The sequence below is a fragment of the Vulpes vulpes genome, chromosome 1 (genome assembly GCF_048418805.1).
Source record: "Vulpes vulpes isolate BD-2025 chromosome 1, VulVul3, whole genome shotgun sequence".
Classification (NCBI taxonomy): Eukaryota; Metazoa; Chordata; class Mammalia; order Carnivora; family Canidae; genus Vulpes; species Vulpes vulpes.
The window spans coordinates 136,703,671-136,721,899 of NC_132780.1; the positions used below are offsets into that span (position 1 = coordinate 136,703,671).

The window sequence follows — 18,229 nt, forward strand, 5'->3', positions numbered from 1 at the left end:
GGCCTCAAAGTAACAGATGCTTAATGAGTCACTTTATATCATTTGCTTGATTTTCTTTTGGAGAAAAAAGAAAAGTTCACCATTGCCTTATGTTAGGGAATATTTAGGTTTTGCATTTGCATCTCTTGGTATTACCAATGTTTTCATGCCAAATAATTTTAATTGACTCTAGGAAAGTCCATTGGCTAAAAGTAGCAATGGTGTTTACATGTGAAAGCTATTGTCAACAGTTCAAAAATACAACTTCTTCCCTTCCCGAGGCAGGATACTCTTTGTGTACATTTGATAGATGTGAATAAAGGTGGGTCAACATGATCTTTGGGCTGCTGGGGGTGCTCAACCTGCCAGAAAGAATTTTCCTACGTAGAGGGTCTGGGTAACATGTTCATGGATTTTCCAGAGGGTTCCTATCTCACAAAGCTATGTTTATCCTGGACCCTTTTCTTTACTTAAAACTATCCCCAGGACTCCCCTTGCTTTTAAAAAAAGATTTTATTTGAGAGACAGAAAGAAAGAGAGAGAGAGAGAGCAAGTGCACACAAGCAGGGGGGAAAGGGTAAAGGGAGAAGGAGAAGTAGGCTCCCCACTGAGCAGGGAAACAGATGTGGGGCTCCATCACAGAACCCTAAGATCATGACCTGAACTGAAGTCAGACGCTTAACTGACTGAGCCACCCAGGTGCCCCAGGAACCCCCTCTTTTTAAAAAATATTTTATTTAAATTCAGTTTGCCAAATATAGTATGATACCCAGTGCTAATCCCATCAAGTGCCCTCCTTACTGCCTGTGTCACCCAGTCACTCCATCCTTCCACCCACCTCCCCTTCTGCAACCCTTTGTGGTTTTTTTTTTTCCCCAGAGTTAGGAGTCCCTAGTGTTTTGTCTTCCTCTCTAATTTTTCCCCACTCAGTTTCCCTCCTTTCCTTTATAGTCCCTTTTACTATTTCTTATATTCCACATATGAACGAAACTATATGATAATTGTCTTTCTCTGATTGACTTATTTCACTCAGCATAATACCCTCCAGGTCCATCCACGTCAAAGCAAATGATAGGTATTCGTCCTTTCTGATGGCTGAGTAATATTCCATTGTATATATAGACCACATCTTCTTTATCCATTCTTCTGTTGAAGGACATCATGCCTCCCTCCACAGTTTGGCTATTGTGGACATTGCTGCTATAAACATTGGGGTGCAGGTGTCCCGTCATTTCAATACATCTGTATCTTTGGCGTAAATATCCAGTAGTGCTATTGCTGGGTCATAGGGTACCTCTATTCTCAACTTCTTGAGGAATCTCCATAGTGTTTTCCAGAGGGGCTGCACCAGTTCGCATTCCCACCAACAGTGCTAGAGAGTTCCCATTTCTCCATATCCTCACCAACATTTGTTGGAAGGAACCCCCTCTAAGATAAAGTTCTAGATAACCTTCCAGATCCTCTTGGTGGATCCATGTGTATTAATTCTTATGGTTAGCAAGATTTTCCTTCCATTTAATTTGAACTCCTTCTGTCACTGTCATCTGTGGAAAGTTTTACCTTCTCTTTGCTACAAAAACCTGTGTCTCTATTTTAGGAAAATTTGGTGTGTTTTCTAAAATGTTCATATCCTCTTCAGTTGTAGAATTTTATTCTGAATGTGATATTTATTAAATGCTTAAGTGCTAGTCATATATGTGCCTAAGTCCTTAAAAATTTTTTAATGTTAAAATCTTCAGAACTCCAAAAGTGAAAAATTAATTAAAAGGTAAAATGATTTTATAGTATGTGACTTGAGTTTCTCCTGAATAAAATAATTCTTTTTATTTAATTCTACTGTTAAATAGAATTGCTGTACTAAATAAAGCCTTAGTGAATTGAATGTGCAAATCAAGTATGGCTGCCTTGATTTCAAGATCTGGTGAATTGGGGGGTGAGACTGGCTTTCACTTTTGTAAGCCCACCCAGCTGGTTTCTAGCCATGAAGAAGTGTATTTCATTCAAATATCAGTTGAATGAAAGCAGATCACAGCACAAATTCATTTCGACCACTTATCCCTAATATTTGTACAGAACCTTAAAGGTTACAAAGTGTGTGTATGTAAATATATATGTATATATTTATTATATATGTGTTTATTTATTTTCACAAAATGCTGGCAGGTGTAGGGCAGTAATTCCTTTCTTAGTTTTCCATATGAGGAAGCAGAAGCCCAAGGAGGGGTAAGGGTCGAGTCAAAGACCCCTTAAGGGTCAATACACCAGCTATGTAGTGTTCTTTCCATCTGACCTCTAGGGAAACCATTCACCATTCCTGCTTTCCTGCTAGGGAATCACCCTTCAGAATTACACTGATTCCACAGCGTAGGATGCCTTATAGGAATACATCAGAATGATAGAGATGAAGATCATTTCTATGTTCTACTTTCAGATACCGCCGAAGAGCACACGTGACTCCCAAGTCTTATCTCTCATTTATCAATGGTTATAAAAACATTTATACTGAAAAGGTGAAACATATCAATGAACAAGCTGAACGTATGAATATTGGTAAGCAGAATGAAATCTTTTAAGGGCTTTTTGATAGAAATTCTTATATGTATGTATATACATATCCACTGACGGATATTGTGTTTGAAAGAAAAATGTTGCCTTTACTATTAGTAATAGGTTATTTTGAGGGATGTTATTAGGGTCTTTTACCTGTTAAGAAGCTTCCAGGCAGGGGCACCTAGGTGGCTCAATTAGTTAAACATCTGCCTTCATATCAGGTCATGATCTCGGGATCCTGGGATTGAGCCTCGTATTGGGCTCCATGCTTAGCAGGGAGTCTGCTTCTCCCTTTGCCCCTCTCCCTCTCTCTTAGCCCCTACCCCCTGCTCCTACTCTTTCTCTCAAAGTCCAAATAAAATATTTTTAAAAAGAAGAAAATTCTGGACAGAAGAAAATCTGTGGAGGTAACCTGTTTTCTCTCTCAAACCATTTTCTGCCTGCCCCTGCAACTCTGGTCCATGCTGTTGGGCCAGGAGTCCCCATAGTCACTGAGCTGCTGCCTGCAGGTAGAGAAAAGCCAGCTCTTGGGAACTGACCTCTGTTTCAGTTTTTGGCCTCATTACACTTTGCGTTGACTTGCACAAGTCATGCATTGTTAATGCTTCTCAAATTTCTAACAAAGGAAAAGGAAAAATAAGTAAAAACGAAAGAGGTAATTTACCTGAACAATGGCTTTCTGTGTCCAGTACATGTAATATTAGCAGAGAAAGTACAAATCGGAACAAATCATACATCCAGAAATCATTTGGCCCAAACAGTCCAAAAAGAAGTGCAAAGATTCTTCCCCCCTCACTTTTTCTGCAAAAAAATGCTCTGATCTCAGAGCATAACAGAGTTCCAAGGTCTGTGCAGTTATAGTGGTGGAAACACTGTGAAAGAAATCATCCTCTGTTTTTCTCATGGCTTACCTTCTTGTAACTTTGCATAGGATGCTCTGTGATCAGTGGTGGGCTGGAGCTACTTGTACTGGCTCTAGAGTTGATTTTTAATTTGTAGGAATTTTATGACCTGGTTAAACACATCCTTCATTAAAAATTAAATCAGAGGGGATCCTGGTTGGGGTGACTCAGCGGTTTGGCACCTGTCTTTGGCCTGGGACGTGATCCTGGGGACCCAGGATTGAGTCCCACGTCGGGCTCCCTGCATGGAGCCTACTACTCCCTCTGCCTGTGTCTCTGCTTGCCTCTCTCTCTGTCTTTCTCTCTCTGTGTCTTTCATGAATGAATAAATAAATAAATAAATAAAATATGTTTAAAAAATTAAATCAGATAAAGTCACAAGTAAGTCCTATTTGAAAAAGGTAAGAATACTCAGAATTCATCACATCTTAGTTATTTTTACTCTATCTTACTGCTATTAATGTTCTTGAGCTTATTTATTTCATTCTACCAGTATGGTAGACATATAATGGTGTGCTACTGGGAGTCTCTTGGTAACTTCAAATCAACCATGGTGGGAGTACTCATACCATGAAAATTGGAAAACATGCAAATGAGTGTCCCCTCTCTCCCCCAAGAGACTTGGATGCTAAACATTTACTAACACACCACTGTCTAGAACTGAGTTGGAATGTGAGAAAATCCAGTTAATCATTTATTGTGCTGTATGGCATTGAAAGTCACAGAAGTCAGCTGCATGGGTTTTAGCAGCTGTTTTCATTTTCACAGCAAAGAGAACCACAAAACTATTAATGTATTATCTGTCTCATTTGTCACAGCTGCAGTATGATTCAAAGGCAAAAAAAATGATATTTACATCATTAAAAATAATGTTTGCAAAGCCAAGGAGAGCAAATAAGTTTCCTAAGTTAATCTTACTCAGTCTGACATTGTGACTTTCCCTTAAAGTTAGCTAGATAAGGGGCTTCTGGGTGGCTCAGTGGGTTAAGTGGCTGCCTTCAGCTCAGGTCATGATCCCAGGGTCCTGGGACTGAGCCCAGTGTTGAGCTCTCTGCTCAGTGGGGAGCCTGCTTCTCCACCTGCCCCTCCTCACCACTTGAGCTCTCTCTCTAGCTCTCTCCCTCTCTCTCTCAAATAAATAAATAAAATCTTAAAAATAAAAATTTAGATAGATGGTGTTCTTCACTCGCTGCCGAAACTCTCAGAGATATGATCAGTATTGATGCTCCTAATATCTATGTATTTGCCCATAATAATTATCTTGTGTTTGTTACAATACTGGTACAAATACTGGCCTTATAAGTAGCAGACATTGAGCAAATATTTGATGTACGGATGTTCATATACTAAGCAAAAGTGTATGTGTGTGTATTTGTAAAGGTCTTGATAAGCTTATGGAGGCAAGCGAATCTGTTGCTAAGCTGTCTCAGGATCTTGCAATAAAGGAGAAGGAATTGGCAGTGGCTTCCATAAAAGCAGATGAAGTGAGTTGGCCTTTATTGTATAACTAGTGGCAAGGAATATTATTCTATATTTTAAAAAGCTAAAAATGTTATTAAAAATAAATAATACAGGAGCTCATAGACTATTTCTAGTGAAACAATGGTTTACAAAGACTGTTAGGTATTTTTGTTTAACTTATACTGAGATGCACCTAAGTTATTTTATCCTCTATGTGGTCTAAGACTATTCTTTCTCCTCTACGGCTGGTTCCTTTGTTCTCTTTCATCTATTTATGGAATCTTTGCCTCTCTATGAGTTATATCTGGTCTTCTCTTTAAGATCCCTGAATGCTCTAGGTTTCTAGAATGACCCAAGTCTCATCTGAAGTTTGTGTCAAGGAGGGAAAAAACTAAGAGAAATTGTTGGTGGGGAAAAAGGAAAAGATACTCTTCCCAAGGTGATGGAGCTATATGTATGCTGCTCCTTTATCTGTGACCCTACCAGTCTGTGACTGCTTTCAGCTTCACCTTGCTGAGCCAGTTAAGAATGGATACTTAAATTTTGACCCTTAGCCGGTTACTGAAATGAGAACGATAGCATCAAAGAGGGTCTTAGCTTAGTCCGAGCATATGGTAGGCACCCAACAAACACGGCCTGCTTTATTCTTATTACATGGGCATTATTATGGTTTCTGAACATATTCCACTACACATGCTTGAATTGTGTTAATTTTCTAGAAATAACACCAAGTGGAAATACCATTTTCCTAAAAGCTTAACATGTTTACTTATTTACTCTGTATATATAAATATAATATATGTATTTGTAAGTCTTAGGAAAGCTCAGGACATAGAAGACTGCAAGGAACTGCTTAAGGAGTTCCTTTAATATTCCTGAAAACATAGAATGGGGAATATATATAAAATACATATTTGTGTTTTATATCATATTGTATAAATAGTCTCTCACTGATCAAATCTATGAATTTTGCTCAAAAGGTTTACCTGTTTTCCCTCAATTTCATAGGTATTGGCAGAAGTCACAGTAAGTGCTCAGGCATCAGCCAAAGTGAAAAACGAAGTACAGGAGGTAAAAGACAAAGCCCAAAAAATTGTGGATGAGATCGATAGTGAAAAAGTAAAGGCTGAGACCAAACTGGAAGCGGCTAAACCGGCCCTGGAAGAGGCTGAGGCAGCCCTGAATGTGAGCAAGCGCTGTTACCCCTCTCAGCCCAAGCCCAGCCTGCTTCAGGTTTCATTCTGTGAAATTCACTGGGAATTTCTAGAATCTAAAAACTGAATTGAATTCGAATGTGATTTATAATCTCTATGACTGAAGACAAATGTTTCTGTTGATTCAATATTCTAATTCTTTAAATCTTCAGTTCTTGTAACTTATTAGTTTCGTTCCATAAATCAGCCTTCCATGAGATCTGAGAACTAATACGAGTGATTAATGGCCTTAACAACAGCCTAAGGGATTCGGATGATACAGAGAACCTCCCCAGTTCCTTCAAAGCATTCCCTCCAGATTACATTATGTGCCCTTTAAAAGAAATCTCCTTGTGGGTTCTGAGGGCTCTTAGGATAAGGCCCACATCTGGGAGGCAACCTACAGTTGCCTCTCGAGACTACCACTTCTTAAATAGATGATCTGGAGTAAATTTACTTAACTTTTTTGCGTCTTCACAGGGATTATAATTCCTCGTCGATCCTTGGAGGATCAATGTAAGCATTAAATGTAATGAATACAGTTTGCTGGGCACATAGAGGGTACTCAGCAAATATCAGGGCCACTGTTGCTACTGATAACTGGGTTCCTGTCTACCCCTGGAGCCCTTCTGTCATTCTGTATCTACACACAGTGTGGTCCAGCCATGCAGAAACACCCATAGGCTTCTGGAAGAAGCATGGTCTGTTTAAACGTGTCTCTTCCTCTGCCAGGAATGTTTTTCCTGACTTTTATTGCCTAATAAGAGTCATTCTTTTATTTAGAAGGCTCATGCCTTCCAGAAAGTTTTTGGGTCTTTGGCTCTCCTTTGTTTTTCCTGTCACTCCTCTGCTTCTACCATGATAACAATTCTAGTTCAGGTTGATTGTGCTTTCTTTCTCTTCCTTGGATGATTATGAAGATGGGGCTATTTTTCTTTATTCTTTTAAGTGAGAGAATGTCTATGTTTGTTGAATGAATAGATTTATGATAATCATTTAATAAAATCGTGACAATCATTAGGACACATTCTCCACCCCCACTCCCTTTACGAATCCTACAATAACATACAATAACATACAAGAAAGAGAAATCACCGAATAAACAAGTGTTAGGAGATTTTATTGATTATGTTATGTTCCAATCCTTCTTGCCTTGAATATCAGCTAACATCTTCTTCCAAACCCGGCTCACAGGTAGAAACTTTGAAAACTATCTTTTGTGAGCCATAAGCTATAAAAACTTCTCTTTTCTCCTTTGAATTTCTCCCCCTTCCATAGATAGGGCAGCCTTCAAAATGAACACCAAAGTTGAGGTTTTGATATTCAGAGACTTGCTCCTCTTTTCATATCTACACATAGAGTATGTGCTTTGAAGATGCAAGTTATCTGAATGTTACCCATCAATGAGGCTTGTTGCCAACAGAGGTCTGGAGTGTGGGCAATAAATAGTACTGATATTCTACAGCAATTAGTTGAGGACAACAGGAGAAAAAAAGAATAAGAACAAATAGAAATCCCAAGGTAACAATGAAAGAACTATTATGCAAAAATCTTGGAATACAAACCCTTAAGGAGAATAATGTCAGGGGATGGGGAGGAAATACATTTTAAAGTTTTCTACTTTCATTATCTGAAAGCATTAGATTTCCCTAGGATTATTAATACTACTCAACAACAAAAAAATATATTGATTCCTAATCCCAAATACAGACCATCAAACCAAATGATATTGCCACAGTCAGGAAACTTGCAAAGCCTCCACATCTTATTATGAGAATCATGGACTGTGTCCTGCTACTGTTTCAAAAGAAAATTGACCCAGTCACTATGGATCCAGAAAAACCTTGCTGCAAACCTTCCTGGGGAGAGTCATTAAAAGTAAGTAGAAATCTTTGCAAGTCCTGTAAGGTGCATCAGATGCCCTCCACCCAGGGCTTCAATATAGCCAACACAAGCTGGCAGGCAGTGATTGGTAATTATGTAGTGAAGAGTTTGGGAGACTGCATCTCCCAAAGTGTAAGTAAGGAAAGATTTTAAAGCTAAATGGCTTCTTTTTGTAAAAAGTGTCTAAAACCAGAGGCTAGTATTGGCACACTCTTTTTTTTTTTTCTTTTGAAGATTTATTTATTTGACAGAGAGAGAGGGAGAGAGAGAGCACACAAACAGAGGAGAAGGGTAGGAGAGGGAGAAGCAAGCTTCACTCTTTTTTTTTTAAAGATTTATTTCTTTGATGGAGAGAGAGAGTGTGCTTGAGCGTGAGTGCATGAACAGTGGGGAGGGGTAGAGGGAGAGGGAGAAGCAGGCTCTCCACTGAGCAGGGAGCCCCACAAAGGACTTGGCACTCAATCCCAAGACCCTCAGAATCATGACCTGAGCCAAAGGTAAACACCTAACCCACTGAGCTACCCAGGTGCCCCTTGGCACACTCTTGATGGGCCAACCCAGTCTCCAAAAGGGAAGTTGTGTGGTTGGTGGCATTCAGATGCATGCACTAGACAGGAAACTGACATATCTTTTCTTCTTTAATCTTCCACCATGGTAACAGGAAGACAATTTGCAACTTACAGATTTAGGTCAACTGTCGTCATAGTCTTGATATGTAGGTATGAGAGTGAATCAATTGTTACTTCTTTGAAAAAACTCAATTTAGAATTATATACTAACTCAGGAAGAAATTATTTACGTTCTCTCAGAACTCCGGGTTGTAATGCTATTTTTCAGCTGATGAGTGCAACAGGGTTCCTGTGGAGCCTTCAGCAGTTCCCCAAGGATACTATAAATGAAGAGACTGTTGAGTTGCTGCAGCCGTATTTTAACATGGATGATTATTCTTTGGAAAATGCAAAAAAAGTCTGTGGGAATGTGGCTGGTCTGCTGTCTTGGACACTTGCTATGGCAACATTTTATGGTATCAATAGAGAAGTGTTGCCCCTGAAGGTAAGAGTTTCCATCCTTCTCCTAGGAAATCAATGTTTAATAAAATCAGTCACTGATTTTATTATTTTACTGCTATGAAAAGACAAAGCATAATTTTGACTAAAGTTTTTATTTCCTTCATGTCCTCTCACAGTTTCTCATTTTCTTTACATCTGTTAAGCGTTTCTTGGCATCGCAGACAAGACATCAAAACCAACTTGTTATCTTAAATAGGAAATGAATTCACTGCAAGTAACCATTAAGCTGTCGTAATAGAAAACATGCTGTTTCTTTAAAGTTTAAAGAGACTTGGTTTGGAGGTAGAATTTGATTACCATATTCCAAACAAAGTTTATAAAAATGAAGGTCAACACCCAGAAACATTTTAAATTTAAAAGATACGGAGAAAAACCCCTTATATGCATCTAAGAAACAAATGATCAAGCAAAATAAAAAAAGTTGCTTACAGAAGAGATATCGGGATGGCACAGACTTCCTGCAGCCCTAAATATTAGAATGTAATGGATAAATATATGCAGAGTATTGAAGAAATTGCTCTGGTCCAAGAGTTCAATAACTGACCAAGCTGCCCTCCATGTCTAAGGGAATTAAAAGACATTCATAAGGATGCAATTTAAGTACTAAATGATAAGTACGTGCACTCATGCATACACACATGTGCGCACGCACCATTTATACTGGGCCAGGCTGTTCTTCAGGTCTGAGGGAACAGAATGATGTTCTCAGGAGTTCAAAGGATTCATAAAATACACCTCTCTGATGCACCCTACCCTCCTGCCCCACCCCCACCATCAAGCGAAAATAGTTGAAAGTGGTTGCTTGTTGGAATGGAAAATGATGACCAGGTGGGTAGGGGGTTGCTGGTTTTCATAATAAACCTTATAGAAATGGCTGCCTTTTAAAATTCTGTGCATAGGTAATTTGGAGAAAAATGGAAAATAAGTTAACAATAAGAAAGTATTAATAAAGGGAAATGATGAGAAAACGTAGGAAGGTCACTCAAGATAAAAGATACCAAGAGATGTAGAATTTAAGAAAAAAAATGCATTCATAAGAACAGTTAATTTTCCTAAAAATTGTGATCCACAATTTTTTGTGGATCACAGACTTAATTGTAATAATGTTTTTTGTAATAAAATATTATCAAATTACAAAAATCAAGATGCATTAATATTTTTAGTGGAAATTAGTAAAAATATATTGTAATTTGAGATTGTGTGGAAGAATGGTTTTATGGGTGTGTGATCTGTGCTGTGCACACAGGACCTCAATTTAGAAGGATCCACAGTTGGCCTGCTGTCACCCTCTTGAAGTTCTCAATAATTTTTTAACAATGGATTCCACATTTTAATTTTGTACAGGGTCCTGTAAATTATACAGCCAGTCTTTAGAAGACATAAACTAATAATTATACAAAGATTTTACACTGTTTCATTTTTAAGGTTGAATAGCTGCATTGAACTTTCTTGGATATGAACAAAGAATATGAAATTACTTCTAGTGACCCAGAAACATTTACAAAAATTGATCATATTCAATTCTAAAAGAACATCTTGATTTAATTCTTAAAGGCAGAAATTGCTGAAGCCTCATTTTCTGAATATAAGCAATAAAATTAGAAAGTTTACATTAAAAAAAAGCCAGTGACTTCTTTTTTTCTTTTTAAGAAATTATGACAGAAGTTAGTTACCAGAGCTTTTGTTATGTAGCTCAATGGCACTTTCTTAGCTATTAATTAAACTAAGCATTCCAATACATTCTCACTTATAAATACACACATATACACATAAACCTTAAGGAAAGTGGAATAGAGTTAATAAAAATAACATTGAAAATTATAGAAAAGTAGCAGAATTGAAGAATTGTTGCTTTCCAAAAACAAAATATAAAAGATATATTCTTGGAAAGTATAATCAAGAAGAAAATATGTAAAATCACAGATATGTGGATTTAAATAATTAGAATGCAAATTTTAAAGTTATATAAAAATACATTAAAAAATTTAAATTTAATAACAATAATATTAACTAAATTAATATTTCCTGCAAAAAAGGCTAAATTTGAATAAATTAAATATTGAAAAAGAAAATGAGAATGTCATCAAAAAACTTCTACCCCAGAAGGCTTTATTGCTATTTTACTTTACCAATTCATTTAAATTTCTATGAAACAGATCATTTCTAAGAAACAGATCATTTCTAAGTCCATACTCTAGGACTCAGAAAAAAGATGAAAAAAAATCTACCATTACAGTAATTTCACTTCAAAAAATCTCTATGAAGGAAGCAACCCAAAATGTTTGCAGCCCAACAGCTTTATTTATAATAATTAAAAATTCAGGGAGGGAATGTCTAAAATTAGGGCAAAGGTTGGGTAAATTATGACACATCCAACTGGTGTGATATTATGCAGTCAGAATACTAATGTTCCTGAAAAAGTGTTTAAGGGTATATTTAAGGGGAAATGATTACACTATATTAAGTGAAAAAAAAAACTGGAAAATGTCGGTTATCATCTTAACACAATACTCAGACTATCATGGGGTAAAATCACAGGCAATTTCTGTTATCTTTTCTATGCATTGCTGCATTCTCCCATGTTTTCTATATTGAACACTAATAATTGAAAAAAAAAAATAGATGAGTGCCTGGGAGGCTCAGTCCCTTAAGCATCTGGCTCTTGAACTCAGCTCAGGTCTTGATCTCAGGGTTGGGAGATTGAGCCCTGAGCTGGGCTCCATGCTGGCTGTGGATCCTACTTTAAAAAAAGAAGAAGAAAAAGAAAAAGAAATAGAACTTTAATGAACTATCTCTAAGACTCTGCTTCTCCAACTGAACACGCTTCAACCTCTAAATACCGTCTTGAGCAAAAATTGTGTAATTCGTGTTATTATTTACCATTAAAACCAAAAATATTTTACAGACCTAATACAACTAGCACCATGCTGTTACCTCTTCTTGCTCTTTAAGGCTAACCTAGCGAAGCAGGAGGGCCGTCTGGCGGTTGCTAATGCTGAGCTGGGGAAGGCACAGGCTCTGCTCGATGAGAAACAAGGCGAGCTGGATAAAGTGCAAGCAAAATTCGATGCAGCCATGAATGAGAAAATGGTGAGATTAAATATACAAACTTCCTGAAGCGATGTGTTAAAATTTTACACAAGGGTGTGTTGTATTTAGAAATTAGGTAAATGTTTATTGACAAAAAAAAATTTACCTGATTGTCCTTTACTGGATATGGTCTCTGTTTTGGATTTTTGACTCTCAAAGGTCTTTTTTGTGTGTGTCTTTAATAATCATTGTTGGTAACAGTAAGCTGTGGTATCATCCCCAAAGGGTACTGATTCGGAGGTTAGAGAACTGGGTTTGAGATTCAGTGCAGGCACTATTCATTAGCCAGTTGGAAGGAACTGATGGAGCTTTATCTGTTAAAGAGGGATCCTGATACAACCTCATGGGATAGGCTGTAAGCAGTGGTGGTCTGGTAACAATAGGCTCTGGGGGCGGGAGGGGCCCAGGGGGAATAAAAGCCACGATTTGCATGGTTTCCTGATTTCTGTGGTGTAGGTCCTCCCACCAGTCAGTTCTAAGCTACCAATGTGCCAACACTGAACACAGATTTGAAAACAGATGCACATTAAGCAGGGCACATTGATGTGATGAATACTGGGTGTTATATGCAACTGATGAATTACTGAATGCTCCATCTGAAACTAAAAAAAAAAAAAGAAGACAGATGCACAACAGTGCACTATTATATACTGTGCTATTATGTATATAGCACTGTTACATCCTGCACACTACTATATACTGCCGTGCAGGTACAGTGGATTTAACCTTAAGCACATAGATAGTTCAAAAATGTAAACAATTAGGAAATGATGAGTTTGGATTATCTATTACCTTTGCTTCTCATGTAGTTTCTGTAATTGTTAAGTTTATATAATTCAATTTCTAGTTAGGTCTGGGTTCCACACCAGCCCACAAGTTTTCTAAAAAATATAACAATTGGCTCTTGTAAGTTGATACAAGCTGGCTACCACACATCACTGTTGTGTAAAATTTTCTGGGGAAAAAAAATTACTTTGTAAACAAACTTCCAAGGGCTCAGAGTTATTAAATCCAAAACCAAAATTGGTACATTTTATTGATTTGAGTCTGTCTTAAAAAAACTGAATAGAAATACTATATTAATTTAGGTGATTTAGATTCTCTCTTATAAAATCATTTTCCTTGAAATTTCATAAGGTAAAATAACCATCTGATGAATTCATTACCAGAATTTAATATGTAAAGTTACTCACATTGCTTTTTTTAGGCTATCTTTATTTTGTGAATTAAGAAATCCCTCCACATATTTTTATGTGTGAATACATGGATGTTTGATGAAACACTTTGAAAAGTTCTTTGAGATGTTCTTCCTTTATGAATGTAGGATTTGGTAAATGATGCAGATATGTGCCGGAAAAAGATGCAGGCGGCTTCCACTCTCATCGATGGGCTGAGTGGAGAAAAAGTCCGGTGGACTCAGCAAAGCAAAGAGTTTAAAGCTCAGATCAATAGGTATAAATTTTGGTCTTTGTTATAATTGCTTTCCTTCTTGGTCATTACCCGAAACCTCTTTGTGACATTCAAGAAAATAAAATACATCTCCCCGGTGAAGTGCTTTGCTCCTTCATCTCCATATATCCATTTCTGAATCTTATAGTTTAGGTTATCTGTTCTCAATAAAATGGAGAGTGATCATAAGCTTGTGAAACATTTTAAATCTCAATTTTGGTTCAGAAATGTGGGTTTTCAGTACCAAAGTGCTTCTTTTTCTGTTGTTGCTTTTCTTGTTTTTGTTGTTGTTTAGATAGAGAGAGTGTGCGCAGGGGGCAGGGGAAGAGGAAGAGGGAGAGAGAGAATCTTAAGCAGGCTCCATGCCCAAAAGAGACTCCCACGCAGGGCTCAATCTCACGACCCTGAGATCATGACCGGAGCCGAAATCAAGAGTCAGATGTTTAACTGACTGAGCCACCCAGGCGTCCCCAAGAGTGCTTCTTTAAAAAAAAAAAAAAAAAAGATTTTTATTTATTCATGAGAGACACAGAGAGAGAGAGGCAGAGACACAGGCAGAAGGAGAAGTACGTTCCCTGCGGGGAGCCTGATGCAGGACTCGATCCCAGGACCCCAGGATCATGAGCCAAAGGCGGACACTTAACCCACTGAATCACCCAGGCATCCCCCTAAGAGTGCTTCTAATATTGCCTGGCAAATAGCATCTAGATACTTTCTCCAGTTCTATACTCTCCAACCCAGTGATTTTGAATGTGTGGATCAGTGGTTTGCTCTAAAACCAAGGGTCTCTTGTGCCAGTGTCTATTGGTGTCCTAGAAACTGGAAGGGAGGGGAATGAGAGAGAAGTAGAGAACAGCAAGAATTGGGAGAAGGAGAGGAGTGCCAGAGGGGGAGAAGAAAACAGTTTTATCAAGACCAAATATTATCAGAACCGGGGCATGCATGGGAAAAGGATACTTTCCTTCCTAGGAGCCAGGTCTCTGCACCTGCAGGTTTCAAGGAAGCAGTTTCTCTTGCTCCTTGGCCTCCCTCTAATGTGGCCTCTCCTCTCACCATTTGGGTTGGGGGGGCTCCCTTTTGCATGGTCTCTCCATGTCTGGTTCCCAAGTGTTATGCAGGGAGCAGAGAAAGATTTTTGCCTAGTAACAAAACAAAGCTGCCCTGTGGCTTTGGGACTCCTTAATGGGAGAACTTGAATGGATTAGGTGACTCACGTCTCATCTCTCCACAGACTTGTAGGTGATATCTTGCTGTGCACAGGATTCCTTTCCTACCTTGGTCCTTTCAATCAGATATTTCGGAACTATTTGCTTAAAGATCAATGGGAGATAGAGCTGAGAGCTCGGAAGATTCCTTTCACCGAAAACCTGAATCTTATTTCAATGTTGGTGGATCCGCCTACAGTGAGTGTCACTTTCCTTATAACATTATTTGAATTCCAGATGTACTTACTAAAAAATCAAGGTTCACCTCTTGTTCTTTCTTTTCTCATTTAATTGAAAAGATTGTTTTGAAAACACTTGGGAATTAATTTTTAAACAAGCTTTCTATATAAAAAAGTTCCTTTGCATTTTAATAAATCCTGCTTTCAAATTAATATTAGTTGCACTGCTGTGAACTAAAAGATCATACGTGGGAGCACCTGGCTGGCTCAGTTGGTGGAATGTGCAATTGATTTCCGGGTGGTGATTTCAAGCCCCACATTGAAGGTAGAGATTACATAAAAAAAATAAAATCCTCCGAAAAAAGGGATCATTCACAGATTATCGACTTGCTAAGATTGAGCTCTTCTTTTAACTTTCTATTACTTGCAGCACTTCTATTAAGTCACACTCTTTCAAACACTTTAGGTGATTATAGGCATTAGGTAGGCCATAAGTACTGGTATTCATCTTCTTTTGATCATTACCGTCTTTTCATAGTGTCCAAAGTGTACAGCAGCACGTTCTGGCATCACTGAGTGATGGCAAGCCCCACGATACTAAACTTCCTTGTTGGGAATTTGATGCCACTGTCAATTTTCAGCATATCTTGAAGAGCTTCTATGGCATTAAATGCTTTCCAGGCAATTTGTATTCATGAGCTGCTTTCTGATCTGTAAATATGTTCCCCAGTGGCTGTTTCTTTTGGGAAGCCATGCTATTAGTTTCGTGTTATCTGTATTTAAAAGTTAAAAAATTAATCTTTTCCAATTCAAACAATGTTGAACTGGTTGTTACAGGGACTAGATGATGTATTAAAGATGCAGGCACCGATGAGGCAAAATGGGCCAGGATATTCCTTATGAATTATGGCCTTTGGAGGCTACTGGGATACTTTAATGAAGGTAGAACCTTGTGGATTTTTTGGATCTCAGGTGATTTTATTGACCATGTGGAGGCAGACTGGCAGTTCTCTCATAATTAGGGAAAATTTTTTTAAAGTTTATTTATTTATTTTTCAGTGATCTCTACCCCTGATGTGGGGCTCAAACTCACTACCCCAAGATCAAGAGTCGCGCGCACTTCTAACTGAGCCAACCATGAGCCCGAGGAAACATTTTTTTTAAATGTCGTTGAAGGGATCCCTGGGTGGCGCAGCGGTTTGGCGCCTGCCTTTGGCCCAGGGCGTGATCCTGGAGACCCGGGATCGAATCCCACGTCGGGCTCCCGGTGTATGGAGCCTGCTTCTCCCTCTGCCTGTGTCTCTGCCTCTCTCTCTCTCTCTCTGTGACTATCATAAAAAAAAAAAAATTAAATGTCGTTGATGAGCACTTGCCAATATAATATCTTCTCTCTCCTAACTTCTCTGCCTCCACCTATGCAAATCCTGCTCCCTGAGTGAACAGAGCCAAAGGACAGCTTCCCCCCTAAAGGGGAAGCTTCAGGAGTTTAACTATTGCTGCTTATCTTTCCAACTATTTCAGTGTATTGGTTTCCACTAACCCTGCCTTGTCTGGATCCCACCACCAACTGAGTCTTACCATGAATTAAGCCCCTATGTTCTCTGAATGTTCAGCAACCAAGCTTCAAAAATCCACAGATTTTACAATATTCCTTCATAAATTTGAAAATTAGTAGTATAAAGTACTAAACCCTAAAGGACTAAGCTCTAATCTGGAGTTAAAGGATTTATTAGATTAGAAACTTATTTTTTTTAGGTGAAGTTTATTTGGTTTACATTTACAAGTTTGTTTGTCTTTTTCTAGGTACCCATTGCATAGTCTCAATAGAAGAAAATATATTCCAATATTAAATTCTTTTAATATTGTGGCACTTTTAATTACTGTGAAAACCTTCTTGTTCTCTGACTGGCCATATCCATTTCTTGTTACTTAGATTGGGGAGTGGGGGCTGCAGGGATTACCAGGAGATGACCTTTCAATTCAGAATGGCATCATTGTGACGAAGGCCACCAGATACCCACTCCTCATAGACCCACAGACTCAAGGCAAAACTTGGATTAAATCAAAGGAAAGAGAAAATGACTTGCAGGTAGGTACTATTTGGTGTATGTGAAAGCATTCTTAAAATCATGAAATTTTCCCAGGATTTCATTTAATTCTGCTGGTCATAAAGTTGTCATCTCTGTGATAATTGTTTGTTGGTTTACATGCTTGAGTTTTATAACAGTGGTTTGGGGCAAGGGTTTGGATTATTTTCTCTCTTTTGTGTTCTCTCGTAATGTACTCTCCTCTCTGTCACTTTCCCTCCCTGTTTGCCAGTGTTGGATGTGGCTTATATTCTGAGCCTTGGGTTTGGGCTTACAGCAAAGCCCCAAAAGTAGAACTCATGACTCCTTGGTTTAAGGCTATGTGCTCCAACCTAGCTCAGGTACATGGCACTTCATAGCATTATAGAGTCCAGGTTTGGAGCGGGGGTCTAAAAAGGTATGTATGTATGTATGTATGTATGTATGTATGTATTTATAGAGGAGGAGGAGGGGTAGGGGAAAGGGAGAAAGAGAGAATCTTAAGCAAGCTCCAAGCCCAGCACAGAGCCTGACATGGGGCTCGATCTCACAACCCTGAGATCATGACCTGAGCTGAAATCAAGAGTCACACTCTTAATTGAGCCACCCATGTGCCCCATGATATGGTGTTAATTTTAAGGTAGAGGTAGACAGAGGCAGGATTCCAGCATCTGAGATTTATCGTCAATATTTCAACTACCAATACGACAATTCCATTTCCCAGATAACATTCTCAGATTCTAAGTCTATTGGCTCCATACTTTTGCTTATACTATTTTACAAACCACGATGTCTTTCTTTACCCTACTTCCCACTTCATTTACATCCCAGATAAATATCTTAAATGTTTTTCAAAGTTCACATCCAACACTACCTTCAATAAGACTTCCCTGTGTCCTCAGTTTAATGTAGCTTGTTCTAAATGCTCACAATGTCTTGTTTGGATTTCTGATGTGGACTTAGAGTCTGTCTTCAATTATTGTTCATTGCACGCTTGTCTTTTACCTTTACTATATCATAAAGTTCTTGCCGGCAAGGTTTATGGTTTTATACCATCTTTATATTTTCTGCACTGCTCTTTCTGTAGGGTAGGAATTCTGATATTTATTGAATTTAAGTGAGTGAATTAGAGTGTGTCATCATTACAAGGTGTGTGTGGGGGGAGGAGGAGAAAAGCAACAGAAAAATCATGTAGTTCATC

At 38.3% G+C, this 18,229-nt stretch overlaps 1 protein-coding gene across 1 annotated transcript in view; it reads left to right on the top strand.

Moving 5' to 3' along the window:
* DNAH8 (dynein axonemal heavy chain 8) overlaps nt 1-18,229 on the top strand; it is a 335,946-nt gene that overhangs the window by 219,322 nt on the left and 98,395 nt on the right. The window contains exons 62-70 of the mRNA XM_072746190.1: nt 2,411-2,529; nt 4,812-4,915; nt 5,901-6,077; nt 7,796-7,963; nt 8,807-9,022; nt 11,992-12,129; nt 13,454-13,581; nt 14,810-14,981; nt 16,896-17,051. Coding sequence (XP_072602291.1) covers nt 2,411-2,529; nt 4,812-4,915; nt 5,901-6,077; nt 7,796-7,963; nt 8,807-9,022; nt 11,992-12,129; nt 13,454-13,581; nt 14,810-14,981; nt 16,896-17,051 — 1,378 coding nt within the window. The remainder of the gene's footprint in view (nt 1-2,410; nt 2,530-4,811; nt 4,916-5,900; nt 6,078-7,795; nt 7,964-8,806; nt 9,023-11,991; nt 12,130-13,453; nt 13,582-14,809; nt 14,982-16,895; nt 17,052-18,229) is intronic.